Here is an 11,439-nt window from a genome sequence, read left to right as displayed (position 1 = left end):
TGTGCAGGGAACAGAGTAACACATAGTCTTTAAAAATTAGTCATAGAAGAAAGCATCTCAGTTTAGAGGATATGGAGGGAAAAGTTTGACATCTCAACAAAGCAGAGCCGCTTCCACTCCGTCTCACCCCCTTTTTCTCTCCCCAGTGTTTGTAAGGAGAGCTGCACACTAACGTTTTGAGGATGAAAGGCACATAACTTTTTTTAACATTTGGTAACTAAAATAGGTTATGGGCTCAGTGTTAGTACTACTTGAGGACTATTTGATTTCCTTAATTTCCCTTTAAAGAAACCTAATTTAAGGTTTTGATTTCAGGTTGCAAACATTTAAAATCTGCAGCAGCAAGTTCTCTGTTTTGCCATTTCTTTTACTGTCGTGTAATCAGCTAACTTTGTATGTGGGTTTCAGTGTAAAGTATGCATGTTCCTTTCATGTGTATTTAATCATGAAATTTAATTTTGCACACTTATTTTTAATGTTTCTTTTAAATAAAAGTGACTAATTTTGTTGTATTCTGTACCCCTCAGGGGAAAAGAATTGTATGTTACAAAACCAAGCCCCCAGTTTTGAGAATCTCATTGGGTTGTGGGCTCTAGGGATGCTGTGGCAGGGCCAGGTGGAAGCCAAGGCTGCAGGACACCTGGCCACGCATCGGGTGATGGCTTGTCGGTTGAGTTCCCGCTGGGGAGCAGAGGTGAAGAGAGTAATGTTCCTTAGCAGTTTTTATGGTCCCTGTCAGGCAAGTTCTGCCCACTGTCTCGTGGGCCTGGATACCCCTTGCCTGTGTGGTATAGGGCTGCCCTATTGGTTTCAAGCTCACTCAGCTAACACTTGAGCCTGAACTTTAGGTAGGGGAATAGGAGGCATCCTTCACATCTGTATAATTACTATTTTGTATTTTCCCCAAGTACAATCCCTCTGGTGTATCTAAGTATACATTGCACTGGGGGAGACATGTCTGTAAAGGAAGAATGGGAGCTCTCAGTGCATGGAGAGCCTGGGAACTGGAGAGGAAGGCATGGCAGACGGATGTGGCACACCCTGGTGCCATCCAAAGTGTGAGAGCAGGTCCTGTGGTGAGTCTTCAAGAGGAGATCAGGCCGTGTCCCTTAACTGCTCTGGCCATTTTTATAGTTTGTAATAGGAGGGGCAGAAGAAGCGCCACTGAAAATGCAGCTGTGCTAGGGTTTGAGTAGAATATTGAATATAAGGTTCTTCCGGAGAAGTACTTTGTGAAATACAGCCTCACGGTTTCGGCTGTGACTGCTTCGTTTCAGACAGCTCATAAACTGTGCTGCCATGGTTCATAGTGTGCCAGGCCTGTGCTCAGGATGAGCTGAAGTGTCCTCCCTGCATGACGCGATGGAAGGGGGGGGTCCCCTCTGGTTCGAGGGGTGGGTTAGGGTGTTTGTGAGCGCTGGGAACTGCACATTGTGTGTGGAGGGGTGTGCATCTTCCATCTCCTACCAGATTCTCAGGGATCCTCGACGGGATGAAGGTTGAGCCTCACTTTCCTTACAGAGGAAGCGACTGAAGTGGCAGCAGAACACACTGCAGCCCCAAGAGCCACTGCATGGTCAGATCTGTACAGCTGCCGGCTCCCCCATAAAGCATGTTTTTGCCCTAACCTTCCTTCAGGTGAAACTTTTTATTGTGGTAAAACACACGAAATTGACCAGTTTGACCATTTTAAAGAGTATGTAGCATTAAATACATGCAAAATGTGCAGACGTCTAGTTCCAGAAGGTTTTCATCGTGCCAAAAGACAGGACCCCCAGACCCATTTGCAGTCACACACACTCCCCCCTCCCCGCCCTGATAAACACCAGCCTCCTTTCAGTTTGCCTATTTTGGACATTCTGTATAAGTGGAACATACAGTATGTTGCCTTTTGTCTTTGGCTGCTTTTAGCACAATGTTGTCAAGCTTCATCATGTTGTAAACACTGCTCTTTGCTTTTTAACCATAGGGTCTCCGAGACAGAGGCAGCCGGGGTGAGCCAGCACTGTCGTTTGGTGTGGAGGAGGCAGTTGTTCAGGTTTCATCTTCCAGAACTGTCCCAGCCCTGTGAACAGCAGCCCCACACTCAGGGTTAGGATCAGGACTGAGCCAGCACACACACCTAGGGGCCCAGCCCTATTTATTCCCCAACCGGTAATTCATGGACAGTGGGATAATTTTAGCTTTTTAATTTTTTTTTTTTTGAAATTCACACTTTCTTTTTGGGTGCGTGCAGTTTTATGAGTTGACAGATGCATAGTTGTGTGGCCACAGTCCCCCAGGATTCACTCTCCTTTTGTAGCCACCGCCACCCCCAGCTCCTGGCAACCACTGACTGTAGAGCTTTCTCAGAATGTCATGTCATTAATCTTAGTGTAGCAGTCTCCTGGAGCTATTGTAACAAATGAGCACAGACTGGCCTGCTTAACACAACAGAAAATTATTCTTTCAGGGTTTTGGAGGTTGGAAGTCAGAACCAAGGTGTTGGCAGAGTTGGCTCCTTCTGGGCACTGAGGGAGTCTGTCCCAGGTCTCTCTTCCAGCTGCCGGTGGTTGCCAGCAGCCCCTGGCTTGGAGATGGGTCATGGCGACTTCTGCCTGTGTGTGTGTGTGCGCGCGCGTGCACGCCTTTTCTCCTCTTGGGACACCCACAGTTGGAGTAGAGCCCAGCCTGATGGCTTCATCTTAACTGGATCACATCTGCAAAGACCCTATTTCCAAATAAGGTCACATTCACAGGTACCAGCGTTAGGATGATACATTTCAGCCCATAACAGAGTAGGTGGCCTCTTGTCTGGCTTTCACTCAGTGTAAGGCCTTTGAGGTTCACCTGTAATATTGTATCAGCAGTTCTTCCATCGCCAAGTATCATCCACGGTCACAGCTTGTTCATTGACTGAAGGACATTCGGGATGTTCCCAGTTTCGGGAGAGGGTACAAAATGCTGCTCTAAACATTCAGATAGATTTACCTGGTGAATATAACTTTTTGTTTGTTTTGGATAAATTATCAAGACTGAGATTGCGGAGTCATATGGCTTAATGTCATACAAACTGCTGCAGGATTCCAGAGTACCTGCTGTTTGCTTTGTCCACAGGTATAAGCTGCGGCTTCACCAGGTTAGTGTTCTCAATTTTAAATTGCTTTTCCTCCACGTTTGGTAGAATTTGCTAGTGACACCTAGGTCTCAAGTTTTCTTTGTTTTTATTGTGGAAAAATTCATATAACACAATTAGCCATTATAAAGTGTACCAATTAATGGCATTTAGTATATTCACAATGTTGGGCAGCTACCACCTTAGTTTCAAAACTCGCCTCACACCCCTAAGTTACCTCATACCTATTAAGAAATCACTGCCCATTTCCTCCCATCTTCCTGTCTGGTAACCACTGATTTGCTTTCTGTTCCTCTGGACTCGCCTATTCTAAGCTATGTACACTTTTTTAGACAACTTTTTAAAGCACACTAAATAGACTACAGCATAACGTGAACTGTTAAATGCACTGGGAACCCAGAAAGCTCGTGGGACTCACTTCATCGCAGTGGTCTACTGCGCCCACAGCCTCTCCAGGGTTGTCTTTGACTTGAAGTTCTCGGCGTCCCGTTGCAACTCACCCGTAGGCTTTTTACTGTATCTTTGTTAGGTATCACTGGCGACTGCACTAGTGATCAGGCTACAAAGCTACCTTTTCAGTCTACTTCAGAATTAATGTCTTACCACTTCCAGTGACACACAGGAACCTTACAAACTCACCTTCCTCACTGTTGTAACTGTCAATGTCATGTTTACGTAACCCTGAACGAATGTTAGTTTTTACATTGGAAAGTCAGACATAAAGAGCCGAAGAAAAATTTGTTTATAATATTTGCCCAGGTATTTACTATTTCTGTTGATCTCTTTCTCAATTCCTGAAGTTCCAAGTTTCTCATTTACTTTCTACCTGAGGAACCTCCTTTAGCATTTCTTTTTGAGCAGCTCTGCTGGCCCAGTTTCCTTCCTTCATCTAAGAACATCTTTATTTCACTTGCCTTCCCGGCATTTTCTCTGGGTGTAGTGTTCTGAGTGGCAGTTACTATCAGCCCTTCAAGGTTCCCAGTAAGGCGTCCTCCGTGGTTCGGAAGAGAAACCTGCCGTTCGTGTTGCTCTGTGTGCAACGGCACTTGCCTTGTCTGCCTTGAGGTTAGAAAGCCGTCCGTTTCTGTGGTTAAAGGTATGTCTTGGCATTGTTTTGAGTTTATCCTATTTGGGGTCCAATGAGCTTTGTGAATCTTGCACGTTCCCTGTGACTGGGTCCAGTGTGAGGCTAAAATGGTGAGAGAGAAAAGTGACAGATTCTCCCCTAGTCCTTGGAGTCTGGCTGCGCGATCCCCACGGTCGGTCTCATGGGGCCCTTTCCCAGGACTCTGGCCAGAATGAGTGGAGAGGCTTTCTTGGGTATTCATACCCAAGTTCTTTCCTCACGTGTAGGTCTGATACTCGGGCTGTCCCAGAGTCTGTGCCAGGAGATATAAGAGGAAAGAAAACCCAGGAAAACAGTCACCATATTATAGGTGGTCCTTCCACTTTCAATCCCCCTACCCCCACCTGCCTGCAACTGTTACTTTTGGAGGACTGAGATAGTTGCTTTACTTATTGCCAGTGGTCGTTTTGTGGCCACTGGGAGACACATGGGCAGTGTGCTTACACCACAGGGGCCTCTGACAGACGTTTCTCAGATTGGGACATCTGTGCCCACTGGTTTAGTCATCTCCTCAGAGGTCACCAGAGGCCCATGTGAAAATCCGACTTTTGTATCACTATGAATGTAAGCGCACAGGGGCAGCAGCAAGGGGCAGGCCAGCCAGTGTGGTGTTGCACAGAACCCTGCATTGAGCACTGGCCAGCAGGCTGCAATCACTGTGTACTGGAGGCTCTTCACCTCCCCATTCAGCCCTGAACCTACTAACCTACTGTGTGAGGACTGCATGGAGGCTCATCATGTGCCAATGTCTTCGTTACAGACCAAACGTGGCTGCAAATGTGGGCTCCCTGCAATAATGAACAGGGCTCTTACTGAATTGTTTCCTGTGTCTGAAGTGAGGGCCTCCTCCATACAACATCTTTTCTGTGAGTAAAGGTTGGTTGCCCTCTGGGATGGGTGTCATCTTTTAAGACTCAGTTTAACACCAGCAAGGTGAACCTAATGAATTAACGAGAGTAGCTTTTCCTGAGAGAAGGGAGGATAAGACCATAATGCATTTTAAAATATCTACTAATACAACATGGATAACATCTGAAAAAACCATTATGGATGCTTTCTTTCGTTAGGAGAAACAGTCTCAGTACATGACGAGCAGCTTTTCTCTAACGTAACTTGTTTTAAATTAGGGCATCAATGTTGGGAGTGAAACACTCCATATGAACTCTGTCCTCGAATGCTCAATTTTATCTTCATTTAGCTCCCCAGGGCCCTTCATGCCATTCTTTTCAGGACTCCTTCCCCCTGGCACCCTGGGATTAGACTGAAGCACTTTAGCAAGCTTCAGGACACCAGCAATCCATGCCAGACTTTCTGTAGCAGCTGGACAACCAGAGGGTCAGTGTGGGTACTTGAATGGGCGTGTGCCACTTCAGACAAGATTTCATCTCATGGGGAAGCTATTGCAGGTTGTTTGCAGTGACCTTGATTCTTAGTTGTTACCGCAGCCTGTGACCGTGCCTTCCTCATGTGCAGTGCAAACACCCAGGGCCTGTCCAGTGGGCGGGCCTCCACAGTGGCCATCACAGCAGCGCCTTCTCACACACCTCAAGGGTGCTAGGCCTTTGGCGTCCTCAGTAAAGGGGCATAAAGTAAAAAAGCAAAACAGAAATGCCTGCTTAAGTTTATCAAAATGACAATGATACTGTATTCAATCAAAATTAATAAAAATATTTTATTGGATTTCAGGAACTTGGTACTCTTAAAATTTCAAATCTTTGCACACAAACCACCACTATACCTCTGGACTAATGGCAGTTAGGACTTGAAGACTGTCACTTATCCCTGTGTCACAGAGCACAGAAATCCCAAGTCCTGACACTGCCCCACCCCTCTGACCATGACTTCCGGCTCTTCTGGTTCTAGTGGACGAGGGGTGGTGTATTTGAGGACCTTAGCTGTCTGTGTGGGGACGCTACTGACACGGGAAGATGAGCCCTAGCACACAGACACCCTGGAACGCACCACGCCGTGCAGGTCACGCGAGTTTCTCTTTCGTATTTTTGTTTGGTTCAGGGCAAAGCTGCAGAAATGAAGTTTCCAGTCCCTTAGGGAGCTCAGAAGTTTGGCAAAAGTCAAAGTAGAAACTTCTTGAAATAAGACATTAGGAACTGCCAGTGGACAGCAGGGAGGGCGTTCAACGTGTGTTACGTGTGTGGCACCAGGCCTCCAGCAGGGCAGGAGGGACTTGGCTCAGGGACCCTTGGTGTGTGAAGGGCTCTTGGGAATTGAGAGCTAAATTGAAAAAAACTTGCTTGGAATATGGTAGTTTTCTAATCTATGTTTTTTCCAGCTATCTTAGTATTTTTAAATTTCTAAATGCCAACTAATGAGTGAGAGGGGAGGAGGAAAGGGACTACGCTCGGCTGACAGAGGCACTCCAGCTGCCTTACAGCGAAAACCTATCCTCTAAAATCTAAGAACTGGGTACATAGCGTCCGGTAAGGTCTGTGTTTCAGGCTCAGCAATAACCAACTGATGAACTGGGCTGAAGTAGGGAGAATGTGCCCGAGTCTGGGTGGTGACAAGCACGCTGCTGTGTGGAGGTCTCCAAGACAACACCCAGTGCATCGAGTTACTGTCGCCCAAGCCAAGTCCCCCATGGGTGGTCTTGCCTATTCACCTACCAAGAGCTCAGTTAGGGGCACTAGCAAGACAAACAGGTCTAGGTCCCTCAGAGGAGTGACCCAACCCCACACACAGGACACAGCACAGTCTGAATTATTTTGCACATTGCAAACCTCCTGAACAAAAAGACAAAAACATACATTCTCAGGTATTTTGTAAAGTGCCTGGATGATGCAGGCTGCTGCCCTGAGGGGCTCCCGCCTGGGCTGGAACCTGCAGGTGAGATTCTGCCACTGTCACACACGTGTCTCAGTCACTTAATGGTTCTGTTTTATTTTTTAAATGGCTGAGTTATAAATCCAGCTATTTGCAGTAATTTCATAATTTTTAATATGCATGATCTGTAGTAACATTGTGACAGCTCCATACTTTGGATTGACACACAATACTTAGAACAGATTTATCATATTTGGTCTTTAGGTAAATAATAAATGTTTTAAAATTGCCTAAATATACCATTCTGAGCTGTTTCATTCCACCAGGAAAATACAGGGTTTTTTCCTCTCTCTCTAAAAATAAAAAATAAAAAATTAAATACCAAAACAACTACATTTAAATAAATAACGTTATGATGATGACATTTAAAAATTCACAATAAGGCCAGAGCCTTCTTACTAGTTGCACGGTGCTCAGCCCTAACCGCGGTACACTCTGGAAAGATGAGTGGCTTTCTCCTGGAGGCGTGTAAGCCGAGGCCATGGGAGTGCCTCCTGCTTTTCATTCTCTCACCTGTTTCCTTTCCTCTCGCTTTTATTTTTTGTAGGAGAGAAATCAGCCTTAGTAGTGGATTCCGTTTCGAAGGCTGAGTGGAATTTCCTATCACAAATCGGAAAACGACCTAGATGTTCCCAGTGCTTGATCGCAGGGCATTTGCTTCTAACACCCTGTATTAACACGAAGTTTCTGCTCCACCCCAGCAGCTGCTCTTGGGTGAGTGGGGCAGAGTTGGGAAGACAGCTGGTCAAGACGATGCTGAGCCGGTGACAGCACCTAAAATAGCAAACGTGCCACCCAGAAATCTGTGACATTTGTTTGAAAGGGTGACAAAAGATTGAATTTTTTCCCCCAAATAAAGTAGGAATAGTTCTGTCATTTTAAACACACAATACTTATGAGACTTGTTTTACTTAGAGTGGAAAATTATGCCAGGGACAAAGTCAACACAAAGAAACAACAAAAAGTAGCAAGAAAAACAGTTAAGTGCAGCCCGCAGTTCATCCATGCAGCCCTTCCACGTCCATCTGTCCGTCCCACACACTGAGAGGGAGTAAACTCATCAGGCAGCTGCTCCAACGGGAAAATGGGCAGCTGTCATCAAGTAGCTCCTCCTGACCTTTAACTGGACAAAGGAAATCATTCCATAGGCTGAAAACAAACAACGAAAACAAACAGAACTACGTGGTTTTTTTCCTCCAAATGAAACCCACACTGAAGGTCCTGTGTGATTCCAAAATTTCCAGAGTAGAAATGGAGTGATCTGAAATGTCAAAGACCCCATTATTTTGTAAAGAAAGAAAGTACACCTCAAAATATTCTAATTCCACATGTGAACAACAAAATACTGTCTCCTCTGCCAGCCCCGTGGGTCCTCCGAGGGGGGCTTCTGCTCGGTCCCCTCAAGGAAGCCCGTCCCGGCCGATCTGCTTGTACTGGGCACGGTCCTCCCTGGGAAGGACCGCGAGTCTGCTCAGGGTTAAAGGTGGGCACTGGGCGGGGAGACACTGCCAGAACCAGGTTTCCTTGTGTGGTTTCAAGTTCAGGTGTGACTTCTGTCTTTAAGGAGTTTTAAGGCCACCTGGGTTTTGTGTTTTCAGTGCTGACATGAAGTCCAACCGCAGGGCCCTCTGCCCACCGAGAGAATGTGCTCCGAGCATCAGTGACGGGCAGTGTCTCCTTTTGGCACCACAGAGTTGACAGTAAAGTAGAAAAGCTCTCCAGGCCGCTAGTTCTGGACGCCCTTCTCCCTCGCGGCTGCCGGCGGTGTGTCCACACTCAGGGCGATGACGATGCTCTCACCATCTTCGGTCTTGACCCGCTTCAGCTCCGGTTGCTCTGACTGGTCGCCATTCTGGCGCTTTGTGGGCAGGGAGGCCGACGCTGATGCGTGTGTCGCCAGCATGTGCAGAGGACTTGCCGCTGCTGCAGAGAGAGAGTGAGTAAGACCGCATGAGACCCCAGGCTCTGCCCCAAGTGTCAGCTTCTCTCTGTGACCTGCATGTCCCTTGGTGGCCAAGGGCACAGGAGCCTGGGCAAGTAAACCATGATTGTGGGTCAAGGTACTTTAAAATATATATACTTTTTTGTTGATTTTTTTAGCAACAGAAAGGGAGAGGGAGAAACAACCATCTGTTGCCTTGACTGATGTTTATACACACTGACCAGAGACTGAACCCGAAACCTTGGTATGTGCCCTGACTGGGAATCAAACGGCCTGGAACGACGCTCAACCAACTGAGCCACACAGGCCAGGGCTGACTGTGGGTGTTCTTATTAACAGCCATCTTGACAGAACCCTGGGGGAGACTGAGGCTCAGGGTCAGGCAAAGGTGGTGCCAACAGTATGGCTTTGCTGTCGTGGCCAAGGGGCTGCTGCCGAAGTTCTCTCCCTGAGCCCCTGAATGCTCCCGATCTCTCCACACAGGAGGAGGGGAGCGGGGTGTGGGGCTCAGGCTAACAGTGGATGGGCCTCCCAGCTTCTCCCCGGCCTCCGCCTCAACCTCTGAGCCCTTCCTCCCTCAGGCACTCAGCACAGGGGCCCTTCCTCCTCCCAGGCCAACGTGGGACGTCCCTGCTGTGCACAAGGGTCTCCACCACTCCTGCCCTCACCTGCCCCACGCTCTGTACAACCAGGTAAACTCCAGAAGGTGAACAAAAGGGTTGCTCTGCATCGAGAAAGTGCCACTTACTCAACGTGAGAAGGCCGACTGGGCTGAAAGAAGCCTGAAGCCACAGCACACAGCACGACTGGCCCATGTGACCCAGGGAAAGTTTCTGTTCCAGGGAGTTCCTTACCCTTCCACCCTCGTGCCCTTTCCCTGAGGGAGGTGTGGGACCCAGGCAGCAGATGGCCTAAAGGGGGTCTTGCCCACAGAGAGAGCCTGCGTGCACAGGAGCCTGGAGGGCAACCGGCGACCTTCCTTCCCGACACCTGCTGCCCCCTGAGTCCCAGCAAAGACTGACCGAGTACCTGTGACCAGAACCACAGTACAGTTGGCAAGATTAGATGAAGGACCGCCAGGAGCACGTTGGGTTTTCTGGGGAGCAGTACGAGCAGCCCCAGGAGCTGCCAAAAACTGCACAACTACAAACCACATCCCTGACGAATACACACAAACCCTCCACTAAGTTTTCGCAAAATAAGTCAAGTCTCATAAAAGGTTCCACATAACCAAGTGGGTTTATGCCAGGAGTGCAAGGAACGGGAACCCATGTGGCCACCTTAGTACAGAAAAGGCACCAGACAAGACTCGGCACATTTTCATGATAAAACTACCCAGCAAACAGAACAGAAGGAAAATTTCTCGACATACTAAAGTCCACTCCATCAGCCTCAGTGGTGAAACCCTGGGTGTCTCCTGAACAGGAAGACGGGGTGTCTGCCTTGGCTGCTGCTCCACATTGCACTGAGTTCCGGCCAGAACAATGAAATAGGGAGAGAAGAGGAAGTGAGACTGTCTCTATCGGCAGATGACTGTCTTTACACATGGAAGATCCTACCAAATTTACACGAGAACATGAATGCAGCAGTTGTAAGATCAAAACACAAAATCCGTTCTATCTCTATACAGCAGCAATGAACAATTTAAAAAGGAAATTAAGAAAATTCCATTTACAAAAACATCAAGACATCTTTGTCTCTTGTCTAAGAGCCAGTTTCCTCAGTCTGTTCTGTCTTCTCCACATGTCCAAGTCAGGACACTGGTGGACAGCAACACTCACAGGACTCCAGCAGAGACATTCTCTCTACCACGTCCGACACCTCCTTGAGGGGGCACTGCCCTGCACAGGTCAGCTAGGACACCACAGGCAGGTACGCACAAAAAGCGGGAGTACTTTTTCTCTAGTTTTCAGAAACGCTCCTCTCTCGTCAGACAGCCTCTCTACAGGGGGTCCGAGAGCCCACTCCTGTGAGCACTTCCAGGGTGTCTGCAGTGTCGTTAGGGCTTCTACAGCTTCTAAAGTGGACATCTCCTCAGACAAAAAAATTCTAACTGTTGGGACCAAAACTCAACGTGCCCTTCAGAAAAGGGGAGTGAGGATCCCCTCGCTGCTTACCGTTGTTCACCTGGCCATGCACGGCGGCGGGGATTGGCACCACATGAGTCCCGTTTTGTGTTACAGTTTTTATTGGTAGCTGGTGCTGACCTAGTGGTGCCTGCTGCACGATGGTGACTGTCTGGACAGGGGTGGTCTGTGCCGTCTGAATGACACGACTGGCGGTGCCCAGGGTTGCCTGGCTCATCGCAGGAATAGGTTCCACTTTCACTGAAATGAGAAGAAATGACACCAACTAATAATACTGCTAGAAGGCTCAGAGAAATCTCACTAGTTTAAAATAAAACACTCAGTGGCT

At 47.8% G+C, this 11,439-nt stretch overlaps 1 protein-coding gene and 1 long non-coding RNA gene across 4 annotated transcripts in view; one reads left to right on the top strand and one right to left on the bottom strand.

Annotated features, from left to right (window-relative positions):
* The first annotated feature begins 4 nt into the window (after positions 1–4).
* LOC148091320 (uncharacterized) overlaps positions 5–11,439 on the top strand; it is a 16,953-nt gene continuing 5,518 nt past the window's right edge. For all 3 annotated transcript variants that reach the window (XR_015715909.1, XR_015715908.1, XR_015715907.1), the window contains exon 1: positions 5–9,018. This is a non-coding gene — a long non-coding RNA (uncharacterized LOC148091320). The remainder of the gene's footprint in view (positions 9,019–11,439) is intronic.
* The window catches only part of FOXK2 (forkhead box K2), a 27,175-nt gene continuing 22,915 nt past the window's right edge, over positions 7,180–11,439 (bottom strand). Inside the window, exons 8-9 of the mRNA XM_087826439.1 lie at positions 11,142–11,351; positions 7,180–9,005 (exon numbers count right to left, since the gene is read on the bottom strand). Of these exons, the coding sequence (XP_087682565.1) occupies positions 8,809–9,005; positions 11,142–11,351 (407 nt within the window). The 3' untranslated portion in view covers positions 7,180–8,808. The remainder of the gene's footprint in view (positions 9,006–11,141; positions 11,352–11,439) is intronic.

This window comes from Miniopterus natalensis, chromosome 17 (assembly GCF_054644295.1).
Source record: "Miniopterus natalensis isolate mMinNat1 chromosome 17, mMinNat1.hap1, whole genome shotgun sequence".
Classification (NCBI taxonomy): Eukaryota; Metazoa; Chordata; class Mammalia; order Chiroptera; family Miniopteridae; genus Miniopterus; species Miniopterus natalensis.
Note: the sequence above shows the minus strand (reverse complement) of the source record. Positions and strands in the feature narration are given on the sequence as shown.